Source organism: Anguilla rostrata, chromosome 13 (genome assembly GCF_018555375.3).
Source record: "Anguilla rostrata isolate EN2019 chromosome 13, ASM1855537v3, whole genome shotgun sequence".
Taxonomy (NCBI): Eukaryota; Metazoa; Chordata; class Actinopteri; order Anguilliformes; family Anguillidae; genus Anguilla; species Anguilla rostrata.
The window spans coordinates 41836455-41861289 of record NC_057945.1 but is presented as its reverse complement, the minus strand read 5'-3'; the positions used below and the strand labels follow the sequence as shown (position 1 = coordinate 41861289).

Below are 24835 nucleotides of genomic sequence, written 5' to 3'. Positions count from 1 at the left end.
GCAAAAGGACTAAGTAGCATGAAATAGTTGGTTGTTTAAGCATCTTTTAACAGGAGACCGTTAACGTTCTCACACAATGTTCATTCACCTGTGCTATTACATGTCTTTCACAAGCAATGGAGCTTCAGGCCTTCATTCAGCAATAGAGGTGCTGTTTGTGAACAATGATGACAGTCATGTTGGTTCAATTGCAGTTTGCTTGCTGGAGTGTAAACCTCAGATTTAACCCCCTAGGCCACAGAACAGCAGTACAAATGGAACAGCTGTCCAATTCTGTGAAATGAACATTAGCTGTTCCAGTTGTAATGCAGTTCTGTGGTCAAGGGGTGTCAACTTCAGCAAAGCACACTGCAATTGACTCGGTGTGCTGTAATGCGATGATCATTTTAGCTTTTATCTGGTGTTTCCTGTGAAATGTGATTTCCTAACTGAAAATCCTCTACTGCTATTAATTACATGGAAATAGAGATGTTCAACAGAGGTTCCAATTTAATGTCGCACATTTCTCTTTAGTTTCAGTCAATCAATCAAAACTTTATTTTGGACTCAAGGTCCATATAAAAGACAGAACATTACATAGATAAAATTACATACAAATGTACCATAAAAGATCATAATTTAAAAGAGAAAAAAAAAAGATTAATGTCTTACATAAAGACAACTGTTCCAATGTCTCCACAGCTGTGACTGGTATCATGTAGTACTAAACCTTATGTTAGATAAAACCAAGATTACTAAATACTAAGTTTATACTAAATACTAAATTTGCGTGAGAGAATGTTAGCTTGTGCATACATCATGCGACACTACCTATAAATATCATCATCATCTGTCATTTGTACTGTAATAAAATGTCCAAGATATTTTACCTTATTACAGACACCAAGATTATTATCAGACATTTTGAAATCAGAGAATTCTAGACATTTGTCCTCTTTTGTTCAACAGGTCATGACAACACTCTTACTGGCATTATATTTGATATCATGTTCCACACCATACACAGAACATATAGTAAGGAGCTGCTGGAGACTAGTGCTACTGGGACTAAGGACCACAAGATCATCTGCATACATAATATGGTTCACTAGAGTATTACCAATCATGCACCCAGTATTACAGGCTTTTAATTGCTTGGACAGATCATCCATATATAGATTAAAAAGAACTGGGGACAAGACTCCCCCTTGTCTGACACCATTGCTAACCCCAAATGGGGCTGAGACACTATTGCCCCATTCTACTTGCATAGTCTGGTGGCAATACCAGTATAGTCTGGGGGGCATACCAGCATAGTCTGGGGGGCAGCATACCAGCATAGTCTGGGGGGCATACCAGCATAGCCTGGTGGGCATACCAGCATAGACTGGTGGGTATACCAGTAAGCCAGACTTCTCACTATGTACTTGGGCACCCCTCTTTGACTCAATTTAACAAACAACTTTCTATGATTAACACGATCAAAGGCTTTGAAAGCATCAATAAAACACATAAGAACTGATGAGTTTTGACCTCATATATACCCAAGTCAGTGCCATGTTTAGCTTTAAAGCCAAACTGGTTATCTGTGGAGTTAATAAACTCATTTAATCTATCCAGGATTCTTTCTAGGACTTTTGACAGTATGCTGGCTAGAGCTATGGGCCTGTAGTTATCTAGGCTACATACTTTACCAGCCTTGTACTGAATGACTGTTACTAACAGAACAGACTTACCAGCCTTGTACTTAATGGCTGGCACTAACAGAACAGACTTACCAGCCTTGTACTTAATGGCTGGCACTAACAGAACAGACTTACCAGCCTTGTACTTAATGGCTGGCACTAACAGAACAGACTTACCAGCCTTGTACTTAATGGCTGGCACTAACAGAACAGACAACATGAGTCTGGTAACAAGCCATGAATCATAAAGCCAGTAAAATTTGATATATATATTTTTCAGACCATTCTCTGTAAACCCTAGAGATGATTGTGCGTGAAAATCCCAGTAGATCAGCAGTTTCTGAAATATTCAAACCAGCCCGTCTGGCACCAACAACCATGCCACGTTCAAAGTCACTTAAATCACCTTTCTTCCCCATTCTGATGCTTGGTTTGAACTTCAGCAGATCGTCTTGACCATGTCTACATGCCTAAATGCATTGAGTTACTGCCACATGATTGGCTGATTAGATATTTGCGTTAACGAGCAGTTGAACAGGTGTACCTAATAAAAAGTATGTGTGTATATACATATATATATATATATATATATTTAGTAATGTGAAAACCAGCCCCTCTTCCTCATCCATCTCTCATTTGCTGTGGAATACATTGCATCCAGCATTCCTCGCGTGGAGAGAGGTGTGTGAGATGGATGCGCATTGGCTCTATACATTATTTTAAATAATTAAATACTTCAGTAAATAATTAATATGGGTTTTGTGTGAGGCACCGCCTGGGCCCATGGTAAAACCCTTTCCATGTTTCCCTCTTTATTACACACCCTGGTTTAGGCACTGCACCGTAGGAAAGTCCGTTTTCTTCAGGATTAAATAAATACAAACATCTAATGACTCTCCAATTTCCATGTCTTCTGTGAAAATCAATTTCGATATTTCATATCCGTCCTCTGCATGAGAGTGGCGTTGTATCATTGCTTTTACAGAAATTATTTGGAAATTAATTTGGTCTGCTGTAATTATTTCCTTCAAGGAGTAACAATTTGGTTACCTTTTCAGTAACATAAAACATTGTCGATCACAATATTTGAAATGTGAACCTGTTTATCATAGTTAATACAAAGACCTTTTGGGGGGTGGGGGGTGGGGGGGTACTCAACGTGAGAAACCACCAACCACGTAAAACTGTTTTACGACACCTAGTTGTCATACAGAAGATATGTTACTGAAATGAATGGGAATTAATGACAACACATAATAATAGAAATATTATTTGTTTTAATCAAACCAAAGGGGCACGTCGGGGACTCGGAACTCCCTCGCGTCTGCTCATGAAAACAAAGGAAGCGCGTGTGAGCAGCAGGCCTGTATAATAAACCTGCGCGTGCCATGGCGTGTATGGAATGATTACATTCCTAAGAGCGGTGGATCCTCAATGAAATGAAGAAAATGCGGATGATAGCTGGGGAGATTTAATTTACCGAATTCATTCGCAAGAGGGCAGCTTTGAGACATAACTCACATTCTACGTTTCCTAATGCCCAGCAAATGAAGTGTGCCTCCAGTTTGAATATTAAAACATAAATTAATGAAAGCTGTTTAAAATTCAGTCTACGTCATATTATTTAGTTCTTGGTCTACTGCATTCAATGGTGGACTCCAGAATAATGGCGGCAGCTCCGTTCAGATCGTGATTAGAATAAAGAAAAACATTAGTGAGTAGCAAACTAATTCTTTTATAGAAATATTAACCGACCCTATTTCGTAGTTTCAGTGGGCCAGTAGTTTTTAGAAATTTAGAAAGTCTCGGTTGCAAAAATTATCCACAACTGCTTTGATCACAACTGTTGGTACACAACGGTGCATATATTTGGATCATCGTATCGGTAGTCTAAAATGTAATACTTGTGCAAGTCATAAGAAGCAGACTCCTTACGTTTTCTAGTGAAACTTGTGACTCTAAAATAAACGCACGGTCAAATGCGTGAAATTGTATGCAGTTCATGTCAAGTCAAATTAGGTTAAGCTGGGCGGCAGAATTTTTACTTCAGTTTCCATGTGCTTATAAAAATCGGCGATCTGCCATTCAAATAGGCTTTACTTATGGGAAGCTCGCTATATATGAAGTTGCAGGTTATTATATTTAACGTACGGCTACCTGTGTACGCATCGAGCGATGTGGAAGGTGTGTGGGATTAATGGCGTTAGCGCGCCATATTTGGTGTTACTGGGAGAAGCCTCCGGGATAGACCAGCTCAATTATTTTCACCATTGTCCGATGATCAATATTTTTGTTTCCTCTTCCCTCTGATTGGTTATTTACAACAACAATCAATAGCGTCTGCTTCCCCGTCAGTGCAAGTTAAACATGACAATTCCTTAAAAGTTCTGGAAATGTTGCCGTCCTGCACTGGCGAAACGCACGACTTGTGAGCGACTGACCAGCGGCGGGGCAGAGGAACGTGTCTGCCTCTAACGCTGACGGGTGGACCAGGCTGTTGGATGGTGAGCTTGTGGAGCGAAGGACTCGGACTGCCATCTGGAAAGACGGGCACTCCTCGCACACAAACGCACGCGCGTGCTCACTCGGTGCACCAGGTGTGTTACGGCCGTGTGCTAGGAATGCAGCTGCGTTTGCCACGCTAGAGGGAACAGGTGCGTGGGACACATGTTGCAGAAAGGCAATCATAGCCGGAATAAGAAGAAACCGAGACTTTGGAACTAAACTCTACGAAACTGCGATGTAATTAAGTAACAACTACCGTGGCTTTTGTATTCAGTTACATCGGCTAGCAGGTGCGTAGAGATTATTGATTAAACGCGGTTGATATTTTAAGCATGCACGGACTGTCATAAGCAGTCTGAACTACCGACCAACCCAAATGGCGAGCCGTGTTCAGATGAGTGATCGGAATGTCTTTCAGTGTGCTTTTTCATCAGAGAAAAACTAATCTATGTTTCTCTGCTCGGTAGACAGCCATACAAATGCCCGACATAACCGACTCGGGTAGGAAAAATCCAAACATTTTATATGTGCTTCTGCTTCTACGAATGCGGGCGAGCTATTTCTTTTTATTACTGCCGTTTATTCCTAGCTAAATACTGTCGGTTAGTATCTGTGAAACGCGTAATAAGAAAGTATTGTAACATGGTTTTGAGCTTAATTTTAGAACAACAATCCTGAATGACTATTAGTGGAATATCTGGCTCTACAATTTTGAAAATCCGATCATTTCGCGAGAAACGCTCGCAGCTGTATTTACGCACGAGCCAACCGACCGGCTGTGGCTAGTGTGTAGAGCTGACGTAATCAGCAGGCTAGAATTCACAATCCGTGACATTTTGCATGAGTTCTTACATTCGTGTCGTCATCCCGGGATAAATGCACAGAGAAGCGTCTTTAAAGTGATGGAATTACAATGAACTGTGAAAATTGCCTCGTTTTCGAATCTACTTCACTGTACAATTCTGTTTTCTTTTGCGCGAATACGTCTCGATATATGTAGCGAGAAAAGCAGCCAGCCGCGACACTGAAAACCATCGGAAGGGATTAATCATGTCCAAAACACTGAAGAAGAAGAAGCACTGGTCGAGTAAAGTGCAGGAGTGCGCGATATCCTGGGGAAACGGCCGGGAACTGAGCTCTGTCGTAGAGGTGATGGGGGGCGCGGAGCTTGGCGAGTTCCCCTACCTTGGCCAGGTGAAGGCGGAAGCGATGGCATGTCAGCTCGGGCGGATTCCCTGTCCGGGGGACGTGCTTTTGGAGGTGAACGGAACCCCTGTCAGTGGACTGACCAACCGAGACACACTCGCCGTCATCCGCCACTTCAGAGAACCCATCCGCCTGAAGACCGTCAAACCAGGTACGCGCTGCCCGGGCTGGTCCGCTTTTATTTCCCATTTCACCGTTCATTCTTCTCACTGTGGAATGCTTCTTCGAGTCGTTATTTTCAGTCGTTATTGACCGACAGTTATGTTTTGTGAAAGATGCTTGTATTTATTGGTTCCTAATACTGTGGACGTCAAGGGGGACGGCTCATCTGCAGATGACAGGTTTCTTGGCGCTGTCATAAAGCTTTCTCCACCATTGCTGAGGTCTCTGTGGCATCGCTGTAATGAACATATTCCTACAGCTGATCTGTGGAAAAGTTTCCAGTATTCCCAGTGAATGGATGAGTGTCTCGTGGCACTGGAATGTCGGACTGGTTTAATTCCAGAGTAAAACTCTGTAGAGATTGTACCTAAACTTGTAGCGCCATGAGGCAGATGTGCTGACAGGATGGGGGGGCATTAGGAAATGTTGTCCCGACAGGATGGGGTGGGGGAGGGGTCATTAGGACCCCTCATGCCGACAGGATGGGGGGACACCTTGTCCCAGGTAGCAAAGCCATTTCCACTGTGCCTCTGACTATAAATCGCATTTGTGCAGTGAGGTGAGCCCAGATGTATGTGAGAGAAAGAGCGGCCAGGTGTGTGTGTGTGTGTGTGTGTGTGTGAGAGAGAGAGAGAGAGCCCAGGTGTGTGTGACAGAGAGAGAGCCCAGGTGTGCGTGTGTGTGAGAGAGAGAGAGAGCCCAGGTGTGTGTGTGTGTGTGTGTGTGTGTGTGTGTGTGTGTGTGAGAGAGAGAGAGAGCCTAGGTGTGTGTGTAGTCTCTCTCTGATGAGGGCTGTGTGCGTGTAGTCTCTCTCTGATGATGGCTGTGTGCGTGTAGTCTCTCTCTGATGAGGGCTGTGTGCGTGTAGTCTCTCTCTGATGAGGGCTGTGTGCGTGTAGTCTCTCTCTGATGATGGCTGTGTGCCTGTAGTCTCTCTCTGATGAGGGCTGTGTGCGTGTAGTCTCTCTGATGAGGGCTGTGTGCGTGTAGTCTCTCTCTGATGAGGGCTATGTGCGTGTAGTCTCTCTCTGATGAGGGCTGTGTGCGTAGTCTCTCTGATGATAGCTGTGTGCGTGTAGTCTCTCTCTGATGATAGCTGTGTGCGTGTAGTCTCTCTCTGATGAGGGCTATGTGCCTGTAGTCTCTCTCTGATGAGGGCTGGGTGCGTAGTCTCTGAGGGCTGTGTGCGTGTAGTCTCTCTGAGGGCTGTGTGCCTGTAGTCTCTCTCTGATGACGTTTGTGTGTGTGTGCATTATATATCTCGACAGCTCGGCTTTCTTGTAGCGGTCCCCGTGTGCTGAGGTTTGACTTGGTGTTTATGTGGGTAGTGGCTTTTTATTCTCTAACATCCTCTACCTTTACTCTCTCTCTTCCTCTTTCCTGGCTTCCTCTCCATTTTCCCCCTCCCTTCGTTTTTCTTTCCCTCTCCCCATTTCCCTCTGTCTCCCCCCTCTCTTTCAGTCCTTGGCTCAGGAGCGGCTGTGTTAGGAGTGACTGGGCTGAGTTAAAGCCCATTCTGTGGTCTGTTCAGATATAAATGGTGTTAATTCCATGCAGGTTGCTAAAACGGCCTTTTCACCTCCCCCTTACAGCTTTGTTTCTTATTGGATTTGTATTTGCAGTCCCTGGCCAGTGACACTGAAGGGCAGGGTGTGTTCAGCGCAGGGTGTGTTCAGTGTGGAGTGAACGTGCCGTTTAAACAGCTCTGACTCTGGGGCAGTGAATGACCCGTTTTAACCTTAGAGGGGAATCGTCTGATCTGCAGCAGGGAACAGAACAGTGCCTGGTGTCAGTGCCAGTGTCTGTAAGCAGGCCTGGTGTCAGTGCCTGTGTCTGTAAACAGGCCTGGTGTCAGTGCCTGTGTCTGTAAACAGGCCTGCTGTCAGTGCCTGTGTCTGTAAACAGGCCTGCTGTCAGTGCCATTGTCTGTGAGCAGGCCTGCTGTCAGTGCCGGTGAGCAGGCCTGGTGTCAGTGCCAGTGTCAGGAAACAGGCCTGCTCTCAGTGCCAGTGTCAGGAAACAGGCCTGCTCTCAGTGCCAGTGTCTGTGAGCAGGCCTGGTGTCAGTGCCAGAGAGAGCCCAAGTGTGTGTGTGAGAGAGAGGGCCCAGGTGTGTGTGTGTGAGAGAGAGAGAGAGCCCAGGTGTGTGTGAGAGAGAGAGAGAGCCCAGCGTGTGTGCGTGCATGTGTGCGTGCGTGTGTGTGTGTGTGTGATGTGTGTGATGTGCTGGCTGTGTGTGTGTGTGTGTGTGTGTGTGTGGCTCTATGGCTACAGGCTGCCACTCTCCTTTCTTATTTATTAATGTCTTTTCTCTGTCCACCTCTCCAAACAAGGGAAGGATTTTATGGAATTCTAAAGCGCATTAATCGCATTCAGACCATTTGTTTGGGAATGAGGCGGTTGCCTTGCCAACAAGGAGAGGAGAGTGCTGAAGTGTCGTGTGCAGAGAATGCACTGCTGACGTGCGCTCCATACACAGCATTGAGTGCTCAGCATCCAGACACGTCCATCTGATCACTTACTGATGGCCTGCTGTCTGTACATGCTGTCTGCAGTATCTATGGCCTGCTGTCTGTACATGCTGTCTGCAGTGTCTATGGCCTGCTGTCTGTACATGCTGTCTGCAGTGTCTATGGCCTGCTGTCTGTACATGCTGTCTGCAGTGTCTATGGCCTGCTGTCTGCACATGCTGTCTGCAGTGTCTATGGCCTGCTGTGTGTACATGCTGTCTGCAGTGTCTATGGCCTGCTGTCTGTACATGCTGTCTGCAGTGTCTATGGCCTGCTGTCTGTACATGCTGTCTGCAGTGTCTATGGCCTGCTGTCTGTACATGCTGTCTGTAGTGTTGGTGTGCTTCTCTCTGAAGAGGGGGCCCTGGCACCAGCGAGGTGCTCCTGAGCAGATAGTGTACTGTGTGTATTTAGAGAAGCACTGTCCCTGTGCAGGCTGGTATTACTAGAGAACTAATACAGCTACTGGATGTGCACTGACTGCAGCGGAAAACTTCTGATCCTTCACATCCCCTTTATAATGCGTTTGACATGCTCCCCTCTAGGAGGCGCTATAGAGTACCCAGTGCCTATCTTTCTATCTGTATATCTATCTATCTATCTATCTATGTATCTATCACACACTGCTAAATATGCACTGCAGTGGAACACTCTGAGAAATCAAACGGCTTCTTTCATTTGCATATCAGCCCTCTGCTGCACTTCTAGAAAACATTTAATTCTCTAAACCTGAGAGGAGGAGAATGATCCTTTACCCTTCCCTTACACAAACACACACACACACACACACACACAGCCAGCACATCACACACACACACACACATACACACACACAGCCAGCACATCACACACACACACACACACACAGCCAGCACATCACACACACACACACACAGCCAGCACATCACACACACACACACACACACACACAGCCAGCACATCACACACACACACAACACCACACACACACACACACACACACACACACAGCCAGCACATCACACACACACACACACACACACACAGTCAGAACATCACACACACACACACACAGCCAGCACATCACACACACACAGCCAGCACATCACACACACACACAGCCAGCACATCACACACACACACGCACACACACACACAGCCAGCACATCACACACACACACACACACAGCCAGCACACACACACACACACACACAGCCAGCACATCACACACACACACGCACACACACACACACACAGCCAGCACATCACACACACACACACACACACACACACAGGGCCAGCACATCACACACACACACACACACAGGGCCAGCACATCACACACACACACACACACACACACACACAGGGCCAGCACATCACACACACACACACACACACACAGGGCCAGCACATCACACACACACACACACACACACACAGCCAGCACATCACACACACACACACACACACACACCCAGACAGCACATCACACACACACACACACACACACACATTCATATGCATATGCATTAAACCCCAAACACACGCATATGCATATGTATTCAACCACACACACACACAGCCAGCACATCACACACACACACACACACACAGCCACACATCACACACAACACACAGCACACATCACACACACACACACACACACACACACAGCCAGCACATCACACACACACACACACACACACACACACAGCCAGCACATCACACACACACACACACGCATATGCATATGTATTCAACCACACACACACACACACACAGGAAAATTAGCTTCTGCAGAGTACCCTTCTGTACATGACATATTCCAAATGAAAAGTTTGTTGATGATTTTCTGTAGTGTGCGGAGGAAAAGGCTGTTCTTCTGTAAGTGCCTGTGGGCGAACGTGGATCTCTGTGACTGTAATTGTTTGTGAGTGTTCTGCTCTCATTAGCCTGCTGTAATTAAACGACGATGCTCCTGTACTCCAGTGTCTCAGAAAACTTTCTCCAGAGCACATCTGAACCCAGGCTGCTGCCTGTCTGGACTAGCCGGCCGTAAACAATTAATTTAGCAAAGCGTGTGTGCGTGCGTGCATGTGTGTGCGTGCGTGTCTGTGTGATGTGTGTGATGTGTGTGATGTGTGTGTGTGTGTGTGTGATGTGCTGGCTGTGTGTGTGATGTGCTGTCTGGGTGTGTGTGATGTGCTGTCTGTGTGTGATGTGCTGTCTGGGTGTGTGTGTGTGTGATGTGCTGGCTGTGTGTGTGTGTGTGTGTGATGTACTGGCTGTGTGTGTGTGTGGGTGTGTGTGATGTGCTGTCTGGGTGTGTGTGTGTGTGTGTGATGTGCTGGCTGTGTTTGTGTGTGTGTGTGTGATGTGCTGTCTGGGTGTGTGTGATGTACTGGCTGTGTGTGTGTGTGTGTGGGTGTGTGTGATGTGCTGTCTGGGTGTGTGTGATGTACTGGCTGTGTGTGTGTGTGTGTGTGTGTGTGTGTGTGGACAAACAGAGGGGGGGGTCGATCATTACCCCGCTCGTGCTGTTTAGGGAGTGTATGTTCTGTGCTGGGGCAGGACCACCAGTGTCCTGCAGGGAAGTAAATGCCGCCCCCCCCGCTAGTAAATCTGCTGTGTGTGGTTGCCGCGGTGATAGGAAGTGCTGGGTGTAAGTGGCGGTCCCAGCGTGGAGCTGTGGGTCCTCCGGGTGAGGCGGTCCCCGTGTGAAGCTGCGGGTCCTCTGGGCGTAGCGGTCCCAGCGTGGAGCTGTGGGTCCTCTGGGCGAGCTGGTGGAGCTGTGGGTCCTCCGGGCAAGGCGGTCCCAGCGTGGAGCTGTGGGTCCTCCGGGCGAGGCGGTCCCAGCGTGGAGCTGTGGGTCCTCCGGGCGTAGCGGCGCAAGTGAACGAGCGCTGGTTTTTGGCAGGGGGCCAGAATAGGGCTCTTTCTGGCTCACAGACCCTGGCAGAGCCAGTCCGCCTGAACTTTACCTCTGGTTGGGGGGGGGGGGTGGCGGTTTTGCTGACGGTTGAATAACTGAGAAAAGTGACTGAGTAATTATTTTCCGTTTCCGGCTGTCCAGTGGAGGCTTGCGTGTGTGAGCCCCTCCCTCTGGCTGGTGAGCGCGAGTGAGTGCGTTTGCTGGAGGTTGGGATCACACAGTGAGGATAAAGAGCCGTTTTTTCTGTTGGTTCAGAGATGGGATGCTGGAGTTAAAGCTCTTACATAACTGGGTGTAATCCCCTGAGTTCCCAGCAGCCCCAGGGCCTGGGGCGGGGGGAGTATGTGTGTCAGTCCTGTGGCCTTGTGGAGCAGCTGACTGTGTTACACCCCTGGGAACCCCCTTAAATGCCCCCCCTCACACACAGTCCCATGCAGTCATGTGTAAACGCTCTGTATCTTATCAATGCCCTGGCCTGTCTCACCCTTAAAACCCTGTGCCTGTGAGGAGCTGGTCCCGGGGTTAATCAGTAGCTCACTGCGGAGGGCGTGGGGGGGGGGGTAATACAAGGGAAGCAGAGTTGTATCAAGTGCAACAGGCCCCTCCCTGGCTGGGATGGGACTGGTGCTGGGGGTGTTTTGTGATGATCTGTTCATGTGGAGGCTCTGAGCACTGAGGCCGTCCTGGGACACCGCCCCCCCCCCCCCCGCCCCGCACTCCCTCCACTCCCTCTGTGCACGGCTCTGTTTGTATATGACGGCAGTGCAGGCGTTTGCCTGTCTGCTGAAATGGGGAACTAACACAGTTCACTGACCCCGTTTACACCAGCGGGACAGTGGGACAGCAGGGACACGGGAGTGGTCGAGGGTCACGAGATAAACATGAAAAAATGCCTCACTGGAGAACACACACTTTGTTTCACATGTCCTCTAGTTGTATTAACACGCCTCTTTTTACTCACACTTCCCTGGAGTAGTTTGTGTATTCAGCTGTTGCATTTGGACATTTGAATGGTAGGCCTCAGGAAATATGCTAAATAATTTGTTAAATGATTTATAAAGTTTAGGACTTCTGATTTTACAATGTGCAGACAAATGGACAGTACAGTGAACGGGGACCCTCCCCCCTGACTATGACATCATAATGACTGACAGGTGAAGAAGAGGCATCTGACTGCATGGGGACCATTTCCCAACCCCTTTTTCTACCGACTGGCTGTGACGTGAAAGTTGCACGCTGACGAGCTGGATTTTGTTGTTGTCAAGGCAACAGAAATCTTGCTGAACAAGATGGCTCCTAGATCACATGGCTGTAATGTGGGGGAAATGGCGTGAACTGCTCTCCTTAATAAACTGCCGGTCACAGCGTTTTGAAGGGTGCAGTCCTCAATGATCCCGGCTGGGCTGCTTGTCGCTGGCCTGGCCCTGAGGCTTGGGGGCTGGGGGCTGGGGGCTTAGGGCTTGGGGGCTGGGGCCTTGGTGGGCTGGGGGCTTGGGGGCTTGGGGCTTGTGGGCTGGGGGCTTGGGGCTTGTGGGCTGGGGGCTTGGGCTTGTGGGCTGGGGGCTTGTGGGCTGGGGGCTGGGGGCTTGGTGGGCTGGGGCTTGTGGTGGGGGCTGGGGCTTGTGGGCTGGGGGCTGGTGGGGCTTGTGGGCTGGGGGCTGGGGGCTGGGCTTGTGGGCTTTGGGGGCGTGCTGGGGCTGGGGGCTTGTGGGCTGGGGGCTTGTGGGCTGGGGCTTGGGGGCTTGGGGCTTGGGGGCTTGTGGGCTGGGGGCTGGGGGCTGGGGCTTGGGGGCTGGGGGCTGGGGGCTTGGGGCTGGGGGCTGGGGGCTGGGGACTGGGGGCTGGGGCTTGGGCTGTGGGTTTGGGCTTGGTGGGCTTGGGGCTGGGGGCTTGTGGGCTGGGGCTTGGGCTGGGGCTGGGGGCTTGTGGGCTGGGGGCTTGTGGGGCTGGGGGCTGGGGCTGGGGGCTTGTGGGCTGGGGGCTGTGGGGCTTGGGGCTTGGGGCTGGGGGCTTGGCTGGGGTGGGGCTGGGGGCTGGGGGCTGGGGCTTGGGGCTTGGGGGCTTGGGGGGGCTTGTGGGCTTGGGGGGCTGGGGGCTTGGGGCTGGGGGCTTGGGGGCTGTGGGCTGGTGGCTGGGGCTGGGGGCTGGGGCTTGGGCTGGGGGCTGGGGGCTGTGGGCTGGGGGCTGTGGGCTTGTGGGCTTGGGGCTTGTGGGCTGGGGGCTTGGGTTGGGGGCTGGGGGCTTGGGGGCTGGGGGCTTGGTGGGCTGGGGGCTGGGGGCTTGGGGCTTGGGGGCTGGGGGCTGGGGGCTTGTGGGCTGGGGCTGGGGCTGGGGGCTGGGGCTGGGGGCTTGGGGCTGGGGGCTGGGGGTTGGGGTGGGGTGGGGGTGGGGGCTTGGGTTGGGGCTGGGGGCTTGGGCTTGGTGGGCTGGGGGCTGGGGCTGGGTGGGCTTGGGGCTGGTGGTGAATGGCTTGGCTGGGGCATGGGTAGCTCCCTGGGGAGCTGCTGGGGATGGGTAGCTTTGTGGGTGGGCTGGGGGCTGGGGGCTTGGGTTTGGAGGGCTGGGGGCTTGGGCTTGGGGGCTGGGGGCTGGGAGCTGGGGGCTGGGGGCTGGGGGCTGGGGGCTGGGGGCTTGGTAATTTAACCGTAGCTCTGGCTGTGCAGCATTTTAAGAGGCCTTTAATCTCTCAGCTCCCCTGCGCAGGGAACCGCTGTCTGGGGAAGGAAGACCTCCCAGCCTTTATGAGTGTTCTGGCCGGAGTGTACGCACACAGACGCAGACACAGATGCACACACACACACACGTACACTCACACACACGCACACAGATGCACGCACACACACACACACACACAGATGCACACACAGACACACGCACACAGATGCACACACAGACACACGCACACTCACACAGACGGAGACGTACGTACACACACACACACACGCACAGATGCACACACACACACGCACACTCACACAGACGGAGATGTACGTACACACACGCACACACACACACACACAGATGCACACACAGACACACGCACACTCACACAGACGGAGACGTACGTACACACACGCACACACACACACACACACAGATGCACACACAGACACATGCACACTCACACAGACGGAGACGTACGTACACACACGCACACACACACACACACACACACACAGATGCACACACAGACACACGCACACTCACACAGACGGAGACGTACGTACACACACACATACACACACACACACACACACAGATGCACACACAGACACACGCACACACACACACAGACGGAGACGTGCACACACACACACACACACACACACACACAGATGCACACACAGACACACGCACACTCACACAGACGGAGACGTACGTACACACACACACACACAGATGCACACACAGACACACGCACACACACACAGACGGAGACGTGCACACACACACACACACACACACAGAGCTGAGAGAGCTTGTTTCAGAGACTGTGTTCTGCTGAGACCTGCAGAAGTGACTCAGCGTCCCACAGTTGCTGTGGCTCTCGCTGCTGTCTGTAGGTGCGGTTTGGCCAGAAATCTTATTTCAATTCCATGAAATAAAGACCGAAATTTGCTTTCACACCATTACATTCAATTTCAAATAGGTATGTACGAATACAAGTTTTGCAATTCAAATGAATACATTTTTAAATACAATAATTTAAAATTACAAATTAAGTATTTGAAATCCTAATTATTGTAATACAAATCCAAGTTATGCATTTGAATAAAATTTCCACCGGCACTAATTGCTGTCTGTACAGCGGGTCTTAGAGGACCATCAGGAGAGTCATTCTGCACAGGGAGCCCCCCAGGGTGCATGATGCCCCCCCATTTCCATGTCCTCTCTGCTTAAATGGTGGCCCATATTGGTCTGTCTGTCTCTCTCTGCCCAGGGTCACTGCACCCTGCTCAGCCCCATTCTGTTGGGGTTAGCGTACGATTTCCAGGATGAAATCATTATCAGCGGTCCAATGAGAGGTTCCAGTGCATGGACATCAGACAGTCTGTAGAGTGTAGACCTGAATGATGGGTTAAGCTGATGTGGTAGGGTTAGCTCAGGGTTAGCGCCATTAGTATAGTAGGGTTAGCGGCAGGTTTAGCGCCCTTAGTGTGGCAGGATTAGCGCCGTTAGTGTGGCAGGGTTAGCGCCATTAGCACTGTTAGTGTGACATGGTTAGCGCCATTAGCACTGTTAGTGTGGCAGGGTTAGCGCCATTAGCACTGTTAGTGTGGCAGGGTTAGCGCCATTAGCACTGTTAGTGTGGCAGGGTTAGCGCCGTTAGTGCACAGGGTTAGCGGTTAGCGCTGTTAGTGTGGCAGGGTTAGCGCTGTTAGTATGGCAGGGTTAGCGCCATTAGTGCACAGGGTTAGCGGTTAGCACTGTTAGTGTGGCAGGGTTAGCGCTGTTAGTATGGCAGGGTTAGCGCCATTAGTGCACAGGGTTAGCGGTTAGCACTGTTAGTGTGGCAGGGTTAGCGCTGTTAGTATGGCAGGGTTAGCGCTGTTAGTATGGCAGGGTTAGCGGTTAGCGCTGTTAGTGTGGCAGGGTTAGCGCTGTTAGGGTAGCAGGGTTAGTGCCATCAGCACCGTTAGTGTGGCAGGGTTAGCGCCGTTAGCACTGTTAGCGTGGCAGGGTTAGTGCCGTTAGTGCACAGGGTTAGTGGTTAGCGCTGTTAGTGTGGCAGGGTTAGCGCCGTCAGCACCGTTAGTGTGGCAGGGTTAGCAGTTAGCACCGTTAGTGTGGCAGGGTTAGCGCAGTTAGCACTGTTAGTGCCGTTAGTGCACAGGGTTAGCGGTTAGCGCTGTTCGGGTAGCAGGGTTAGTGCCGTCAGCACCGTTAGTGTGGCAGGGTTAGCAGTTAGCACCGTTAGTGTGGCAGGGTTAGCGCAGTTAGCACTGTTAGTATGGCAGGGTTAGTGCCGTTAGTGCACAGGGTTAGCGGTTAGCGCTGTTAGTGTGGCAGGGTTAGCGCCGTCAGCACCGTTAGTGTGGCAGGGTTAGCGCCGTTAGCACTGTTAGCGTGGCAGGGTTAGTGCCGTTAGTGCACAGGGTTAGCGGTTAGCGCTGTTAGTGTGTCAGGGTTAGCGCCGTCAGCACCGTTAGTGTGGCAGGGTTAGCAGTTAGCACCGTTAGTGTGGCAGGGTTAGCGCCGTTAGCACTGTTAGCGTGGCAGGGTTAGTGCCGTTAGGACGGAGTGTGGCACAGTGGGTAAGGAACTGCGCTTGTAACCGAAAGGTCGCAGGTTCGATTCCCGGGTAAGGACACTGCCGTTGTACCCTTGAGCAAGGTACTTAACCTGCATTGCTTCAGTATATATCCAGCTGTATAAATGGATACAATGTAAAGTGCTATGTAAAAAAAAAGTTGTGTAAGTCGCTCTGGATAAGAGCGTCTGCTAAATGCCTGTAATGTAATGTAATGCACAGGGTTAGCGGTTAGCGCTGTTAGTGTGTCAGGTTTAACATGTTCATGGCTTTGAGCAGGAGGCCAGTCCTCTGTGCGTAATTAGCATTCCTATCTTCTGTAGGTGTGGTCCCACACATTTGAAAACCTGCCTGCCTGTCACTCAGCCCCTCCCGCAGTAAGCTGTCAGAACAGCCTCCTCATGCCATCTGTACTGTAAACATTAAAAATAATCTGACTCCGGTACCTGAGTCATCTGCATTAGTCATTTAATCATTACTAATGAAATTGAATTGCATGTGGATTTACACAGCAGGGTTTGTGCTCAGCAGTAAGATCAATAATGCATTAATGTTTGGCTGGAATGGAAAATTATTTTACACAATGGCTTAAGAAAGTATTAACCGCTCATTAACACTGTAAGATATTATCATATCTATTTTTATGGAATATTCTTGACCCTGTAAGTCCAGCCAGAGCATTTGGGAATCCAGAGTTTGAGATTGGTGTGCAGCAATGTGATTCAATCTAGCAGATTTTAGTCAGCGTTATACTACGGGTCAGAGGTTGAGTTGGAGCATCACACAGCGATCAAAGGTCATCACTCATCGCTGGTTTGTTGGAAAAATACGGTCCTGGAATTAGGGAGAACTCTCTTCTCAGATCAGTATGACGGTCTGATCAGGCTCACAGGGCCATAAATGTATGACCTGGACAGTCAAGGTTAATCACTTCATTTGATTGACGTGCACATCTGTCAGGGGTAATGCTGTGTTGGAGGCCAGATCAATAAAATAACACCCATCTGTACTGTGTGCTGACTGCAGTGCATAATGGTTCATAAAGAGGCTTTTCTTATGGAAGCATGTTTCTCCTCATAAAATCAATCAGGGCTTAACCCAGTGGGGAGTGAGTTTACAGGCTGAATTACGGGCTGAAATGCTGCTTAATTACCGGCTGCAAATCTGCTTGCTGAAACGCAGGGCCCTGCATGCCCCACAGAAACATTACTGCAGAGAAAATTAATGCTCTGAGCTGTACGCAAGAGACTAGAATGGAAAGTATTGAGCAAAATAAAAACTACACAGAGGAGCATGTGATTGGCTTTGGATTTGAGACGCATAGGGGAGCTTGTGATTGGCTGTTGGTTTGAGACACATAAGGGAGCGTGTGATTGGCTGTTGGTTTGAGACGCATAGGGGAGCTTGTGATTGGCTGTTGGTTTCACATGCATAGGGGAGTGTGTGATTAGCTGTGGATTTGAGACGCTTAGGGGAGCATGTGATTGGCTGTTGCTTTGAGACATATGGGGGAGCGTGTGATTGGCTGTTGGTTTGAGACGCATGGGGGAGCGTGTGATTGGCTGTTGGTTTGAGACGCATGGGGGAGCATGTGATTGGCTGTTGGTTTCTGCTGGATATGGGGGAGTGTGATTGGTTCATCTGCTCGTGGAGCGTGCTATTGGCTGTCCCAGGGTGGGGGGTTTGGCAGGGTGGGGTTGTGCCCCAATGACTCTTGAGGTTGATGAGACTGACTGATTGAGTGAAAAGTGCAGGAAGGAGAGATTAGATGCAGCGTATGGGCAGGATTAAAAACTGCTTCCAGAAAACAGCCATGTAATCAAACTGTACTCTCTTTACCAAAGTCTGCATGCAGCTCTTTCTATGTAAAGGACACTGCAGAGACTCCACCTTTGTTTAAGCTCAGGCTGGAAAATGCATCAGTGTTCTTATAAAACATATCCGTGCATTATATTGTTCTTATAATACATATCAGTGCATTGTAGTGTCCTTTTAATGCATATCAGTGCATTACAGTGTTCGTATAATACATACCAGTGCATTGTAGTGTCTTTATAATGCATATCAGGGCATTATAGTGTTCGTATAATGCATATCAGTGCATTACAGTGTTCGTATAATACATACCAGTGCATTGTAGTGTCTTTATAATGCATAGTCGCATTATAGTGTTCAGATAATACATCCAGTGCATGTAGTGTCTTATAAATGCATATCAGGCATTATATGTTCGTATAATACATACCAGTGCATTGTAGTGTCTTTATAATGCATATCAGCGCATTATAGTGTTCGTATAATACATACCAGTGCATTGTAGTGTCTTTATAATGCATATCAGGGCATTATAGTGTTCGTATAATACATACCAGTGCATTGTAGTGTCTTTATAATGCATATCAGGGCATTATAGTGTTCGTATAATACATACCAGTGCATTGTAGTGTCTTTATAATGCATATCAGCGCATTATTTTATGCAGTTTTCTTGGACTCAGCTTCATGAATATTGATGAGACTTTTTTTTATTTTTTTGTTCATTAAAATGCGTTTGAATGCTCAAAATGCACAACTACTGACTCATGGTTAAATATTCTAATTAGTGAACATTTACATTTCATACTTGCATGTTTATATTTGTATAAATATTCTTCATTTTCTATTCTGATTTTATCTATCTATCTATATATATATATATATATATAATATATATATATTTCTACTTCAATGAGCTTTCCTTTTTTGCAGTGGTTCACCCTGAGCCCAACCCAGGAGAGCCAGACTGGTCTTCACTGTCACAGGCTCTCTGGCTCTCACTGAAAGTCACTTATTACTGATTACACTGTTGATTCTGGTTTTCTGGGTTTAAATTGGTTACTGATTTTACCCAGCAGGCCCTGTGACATACAGAAACTGCAGCCGATCCAGTTTTCATGAGGTTAGAATTTAACAGGGCTGCCGTCTGCAATCTTGCTTTGAGATTTCAAGCTTCAGAAATGTAATGGCATGTCCTGCACTTGTGTTTTTCTTTACTTGTATGTAACCTGTATTTGAAAGTGTTTGTGACCCTGCCCAGGATAAGTGGGTATAGGTAGGCTAATGGATGGATGGGTGGAAGTTCAATGCAGGTGTGTGTGTAGCTTCACTTGTATGAAGAGGTGTTAGGAAGGAGCTCTGTCATAAGGAAGCATTACACAGATCCTCACAGGACCATTACTCCATACAGAATCTAGGCACAGCGAGAACATAGAGACTGAGATTCTGGGTAGAGCTGTGAATCTGAAAGTCATACCAGAACACTGTTTTTCACCCTTGAAAACAAACCCCAAGACAGCCAATCAGTGACAGGCTGGAGTGTGGAGCTGGGTCCTCATGCTTGCGTCTCGTGGAATCTGTTGGGACTGTGGAGACTGTTTCCATGGGGCTGACATTTGCTGTCAATCACTGATTGATTAATTTGGGCCCATGAAGACCTTGCTGTCCATCAGTAAACACAATGGATTAGAATGGGAGTCTGTGATGGATTAGAATGGTGGTCTGTGATGGATTAGAATGTGGGTTTATGATGGATTAGAATGGGGATCTGTGATGGTGCAGAATGGGGGTCTGTAATGGTGCAGAATGGGGGTGTCATAGATTAGAATTGAAGTCTGTGATGGTGCAGAATGGGGGTCTGTGATGGATTAGAATGGGGGTGTGATGGATTAGAATGGGGCTCTGTGATGGTGCAGAATGGGGGTGTGATGGATTAGAATTGAAGTCTGTGATGGTGCAGAATGGGGCTCTGTGATGGTGCAGAATGGGGGTCTATGATGGTGCAGAATGGGAGTCTATGATGGTGCAGCATGGGGGTGTGATGGATTAGAATTTAAGTCTGTGATGGTGCCGAATGGGGGTGTGATGGTGCAGAATGGGGGTCTATGATGGTGCAGAATGGGAGTGTGATGGATTACAATGGGGCTCTGTGATGGTGCAGAATGCCTTCGTGTTTTTCGTGATGCTCCGCTGTCTCGTCGTTACTGAAAAGCAGGCCCTGCACAAGCACAAACAGGTTCTTGTGTAACAGGTTCTGTATTTATGTTTGACTCATGGGTGGTGAGCACGCAGGTTCAGGTGTGCAGTCCGCATTGCTCTGTAACCGTTTGTTCCTCAAACTTCAAAGGCTTTCCAGGGCTTGTCCCGCCTTCTCTTTCAGAACAGGCCTTCATACCGTCCTGCTCTGAGCCACAGCAATGCAGTCTCACTAATGATATTCAGATGAGTCCAGGTGTGGAGATCACGTGTGATAACGGTGGTGGTGTTGCGATCACATCTGTAATAACGTTGGCGGTGTTGAGATCACGTGTGGTAATAATAATATATAATAATAATAATAAACTTTATATATACCTTTCATATCATAAAATGCAGCTCAAAGTGCTTTACAAGAGAAAAGATCACGTGTAATAACGGTGGCGGTGTTGAGATCACGTGTGATATCTGTAGCTGATGTCTTTCAGGGATTACACACTAGAGAGCTCATGCTTTTTCAACAGCCTCTTCTGTGTGGAAGAGCGGGAGTCGTGTTCATGGCCTGAACTCACCGAACTGGTGGAGTGCTGGTATTTATCTGTACGTTAAGGACAAATGACGATTGAATACTGGTTGATTGATATGTTGATTGAATACAGACCTGAGAGAATCCTGTTTGGTCGGGAGGAAGAGCATGGAGTAGCACTGAAAGCATGCTTATGGAGCCTGGTGGACCTGGGTCAGGTCTGGCATTTTCCCCCAGGGCTATGTGGGCAAGCAGACAGCAGGCCTTCCTGTAGTAAGTGCCTGTGGTGTGAGTTTGAGTTTGTTTGCTTGATTTTAGCAGTCAAGCTGTTTCTTTGTGGCTCCGCTGTCCTAGTGAAAGATGAAAATGACACGTTTACCTCCGAATCATTCCACCCCGGCCTCTGTTTGGGGCTCTGAGGAAAACAGAGATAATTGTATCGTGCAGTTCTTCCTCAGTGCGCTAAATTGATTTGTTTACTCGCAGACTGGCGGGCTGCGGCGCTCGGAGTCCAGGCCGCATGCGGCTGTCTGCACATAAACAGCTACTCTCCCCATAAAGCCGCTCTCTCTGTGACTGACTCGTTTTCCTTTTGTAAGTTGTAAACGTAGTGGAGCTCCTTTTGCACACCGGCTATTTACTGGCTAATTATCCTTTTGTTAGCCCTGAACATAAAATTAGCTCTCTTTCTGTACTGTTGGTCTTCATTTACTGAAATAATTTTCTGTTTGATGTGCTCTTCCCTGTCATTAAAAAAGCTGAAGTACTGGATGTGAAAATGAAAATTAAAGTAGTCAGATTGCTGAATGTTGCTCGTAACCTGCGTGAGCATTTTAAAATGTTTGTTTTTTTTTTCAATTTACTGTTATGGGGCCCTTATGTTATTATCACTGTCTAAACTTGTCCCCCTTGGATGTGAGTCTGATCATCTTTGTTTCAGGGCAGCCTAATTAGCCTGAGCACAGGTGTGGGTGCAGACATGGAGGGTCAGCAATGCTGTGGTCTTTGAGCAGCACGTGCTTGTGCTGTATGTGAGCGTGTGTATGTGCTTGTCTGTATGTGAGCGTGTGTATGTGCTTGTGCTGTATGTGAGCGTGTATATGTGCTTGTCTGTATGTGAGCGTGTATATGTGCTTGTCTGTATGTGAGCGTGTGTGAGCGTGTATATGTGCTTGTCTGTATGTGAGCGTGTGTATGTGCTTGTCTGTATGTGAGCGTGTGTATGTGCTTGTCTGTATGTGAGCGTGTGTATGTGCTTGTGCTGTATGTGAGCGTGTATATGTGCTTGTCTGTATGTGAGCGTGTATATTTGCTTGTGCTGTATGTGAGCGTGTGTATGTGCTTGTCTGTATGTGAGCGTGTATATGTGCTTGTACTGTATGTGAGCGTGTGTATGTGCTTGTCTGTATGTGAGCGTGTGTATGTGCTTGTGCTGTATGTGAGCGTGTGTATGTGCTTGTCTGTATGTGAGCGTGTGTATGTGCTTGTCTGTATGTGAGCGTGTGTATGTGCTTGTCTGTATGTGAGCGTGTGTATGTGCTTGTGCTGTATGTGAGCGTGTGTATGTGCTTGTGCTGTATGTGAGCTTGTGTATGTGCTTGTCTGTATGTGAGCGTGTGTATGTGAGCGTGTATATGTGCTTGTCTGTATGTGAGCGTGTGTGAGCGTGTGTATGTGCTTGTGCTGTATGTGAGCGTGTGTATGTGCTTGTGCTGTATGTGAGCGTGTGTATGTGCTTGTCTGTATGTGAGCGTGTGTATGTGCTTGTGCTGTATGTGAGCGTGTGTATGTGCTTGTGCTGTATGTGAGCTTGTGTATGTGCTTGTCTGTATGTGAGCGTGTGTATGTGAGCGTGTGTATGTGCTTGTCTGTATGTGAGCGTGTGTATGTGCTTGTCTGTATGTGAGCGTGTGTATGTGCTTGTCTGTATGTGAGCGTGTATATGTGCTTGTGCTGTATGTGAGCGTGTATATTTGCTTGTGCTGTATGTGAGCGTGTGTATGTGCTTGTCTGTATGTGAGCGTGTGTATGTGCTTGTCTGTATGTGAGCGTGTGTATGTGCTTGTCTGTATGTGAGCGTGTGTGAGCGTGTGTATGTGCTTGTGCTGTATGTGAGCGTGTATATTTGCTTGTGCTGTATGTGAGCGTGTGTATGTGCTTGTCTGTATGTGAGCGTGTATATGTGCTTGTCTGTATGTGAGCGTGTGTATGTGCTTGTCTGTATGTGAGCGTGTGTGAGCGTGTGTATGTGCTTGTGCTGTATGTGAGCGTGTGTATGTGCTTGTCTGTATGTGAGCGTGTGTATGTGCTTGTGCTGTATGTGAGCGTGTGTATGTGCTTGTGCTGTATGTGAGCTTGTGTATGTGCTTGTCTGTATGTGAGCGTGTGTATGTGAGCGTGTGTATGTGCTTGTCTGTATGTGAGCGTGTGTATGTGCTTGTCTGTATGTGAGCGTGTGTATGTGCTTGTCTGTATGTGAGCGTGTATATGTGCTTGTGCTGTATGTGAGCGTGTGTGAGCGTGTATATGTGCTTGTCTGTATGTGAGCGTGTGTATGTGCTTGTCTGTATGTGAGCGTGTGTATGTGCTTGTGCTGTATGTGAGCGTGTGTATGTGCTTGTGCTGTATGTGAGCGTGTGTATGTGCTTGTGCTGTATGTGAGCGTGTGTATGTGCTTGTCTGTATGTGAGCGTGTGTATGTGCTTGTCTGTATGTGAGCGTGTGTATGTGCTTGTCTGTATGTGAGCGTGTGTATGTGCTTGTCTGTATGTGAGCGTGTATATGTGCTTGTGCTGTATGTGAGCGTGTGTGAGCGTGTATATGTGCTTGTCTGTATGTGAGCGTGTGTATGTGCTTGTCTGTATGTGAGCGTGTGTATGTGCTTGTCTGTATGTGAGCGTGTGTATGTGCTTGTCTGTATGTGAGCGTGTATATGTGCTTGTGCTGTATGTGAGCGTGTGTGAGCGTGTATATGTGCTTGTGCTGTATGTGAGCGTGTGTATGTGCTTGTGCTGTATGTGAGCGTGTGTATGTGCTTGTGCTGTATGTGAGCGTGTGTATGTGCTTGTGCTGTATGTGAGCGTGTGTGAGCGTGTATATGTGCTTGTCTGTATGTGAGCGTGTGTATGTGCTTGTGCTGTATGTGAGCGTGTGTATGTGCTTGTGCTGTATGTGAGCGTGTGTATGTGCTTGTCTGTATGTGAGCGTGTGTATGTGCTTGTCTGTATGTGAGCGTGTGTATGTGCTTGTCTGTATGTGAGCGTGTATATGTGCTTGTGTGTGTGTGTGTGTGTGTGTGTGTGTGTGCGCATGTGTGTATGTGTGTGTTTGAAGGGTGCATACATGTGTGTATGTGTGTGTTTGAAGGGTGCGTACATGCGTGTGTATGTGTGTGTTTGAAGGGTGTGTATGTGTATGTGTGTGTGTTTGAATGGTGCAGTAGAGGGTCCTTCAGCCCTGGTTCTTGCGTGATCCTGGCCTCTGGAATGGAAGTCAGACGGCGGTTGTCACATGCAGCAGTGACTCTGCATCCAATGGGATTTGCAGTAAATTTATTGAAGCACGTAACGCAGACATTCTCCCAAAGCAATTAACTAGAGTCCTAATTACAGTCCGTGACCGAAGAGTGAGTCTGATTTGATGGAATATGGCAGTCTGTGGTGAGGCAGGTATATGGCTCCTGAATATATGGCTTGAGTTGAATCCATTCATTTTAATACGTTCAGTGTGTCACTGAGTACGTTCTTCTTGTAACTACTCTGTGTATTTGCATGTGTTTGAAAAATTAAGTGCACATGTTCTTTTATGTTTGTACATTAATTTATAATTGCGCTGTGTTAAGTACATGTGTGTGTGCATGGGTGTGTTTTTGTAGATTATGTGAGATTGAGCAGAATATGGATCTCTGAGAGTGCGAGCAAAATACAGTCAGGCTGTTTAATGGATCTCTGAGAGAGCGAGCAGAGCAGTCACACCTGCACCTTCTCTACAGAAGCATCTGCTGCAGGAACAGCTTCTTCTGTTCCATCTGTAGCTATGGTTACACCTCCCTCCCTCCTTTGGCTGAAGCCCAGACCTTTGGGCACTG

The 24835-nt window shown here is 48.2% G+C and overlaps 1 protein-coding gene across 10 annotated transcripts in view; it reads left to right on the top strand.

Annotated features, from left to right (window-relative positions):
- The first annotated feature begins 3353 nt into the window (after positions 1–3353).
- LOC135237427 (membrane-associated guanylate kinase, WW and PDZ domain-containing protein 3-like) overlaps positions 3354–24835 on the top strand; it is an 86064-nt gene continuing 64582 nt past the window's right edge. For 6 of the 10 annotated variants that reach the window (XR_010324822.1, XR_010324821.1, XM_064304566.1 and 3 more), the window contains exons 1-2: positions 4268–4670; positions 5170–5526. Coding sequence is in view for 8 of the 10 variants with exons in the window: in XM_064304566.1 (XP_064160636.1) it covers positions 4649–4670; positions 5170–5526 (379 nt within the window). In the remaining 2 variants the exon portion in view is untranslated. The other 4 variants (XM_064304571.1, XM_064304569.1, XM_064304568.1 and 1 more) reach the window with 4 other exon arrangements.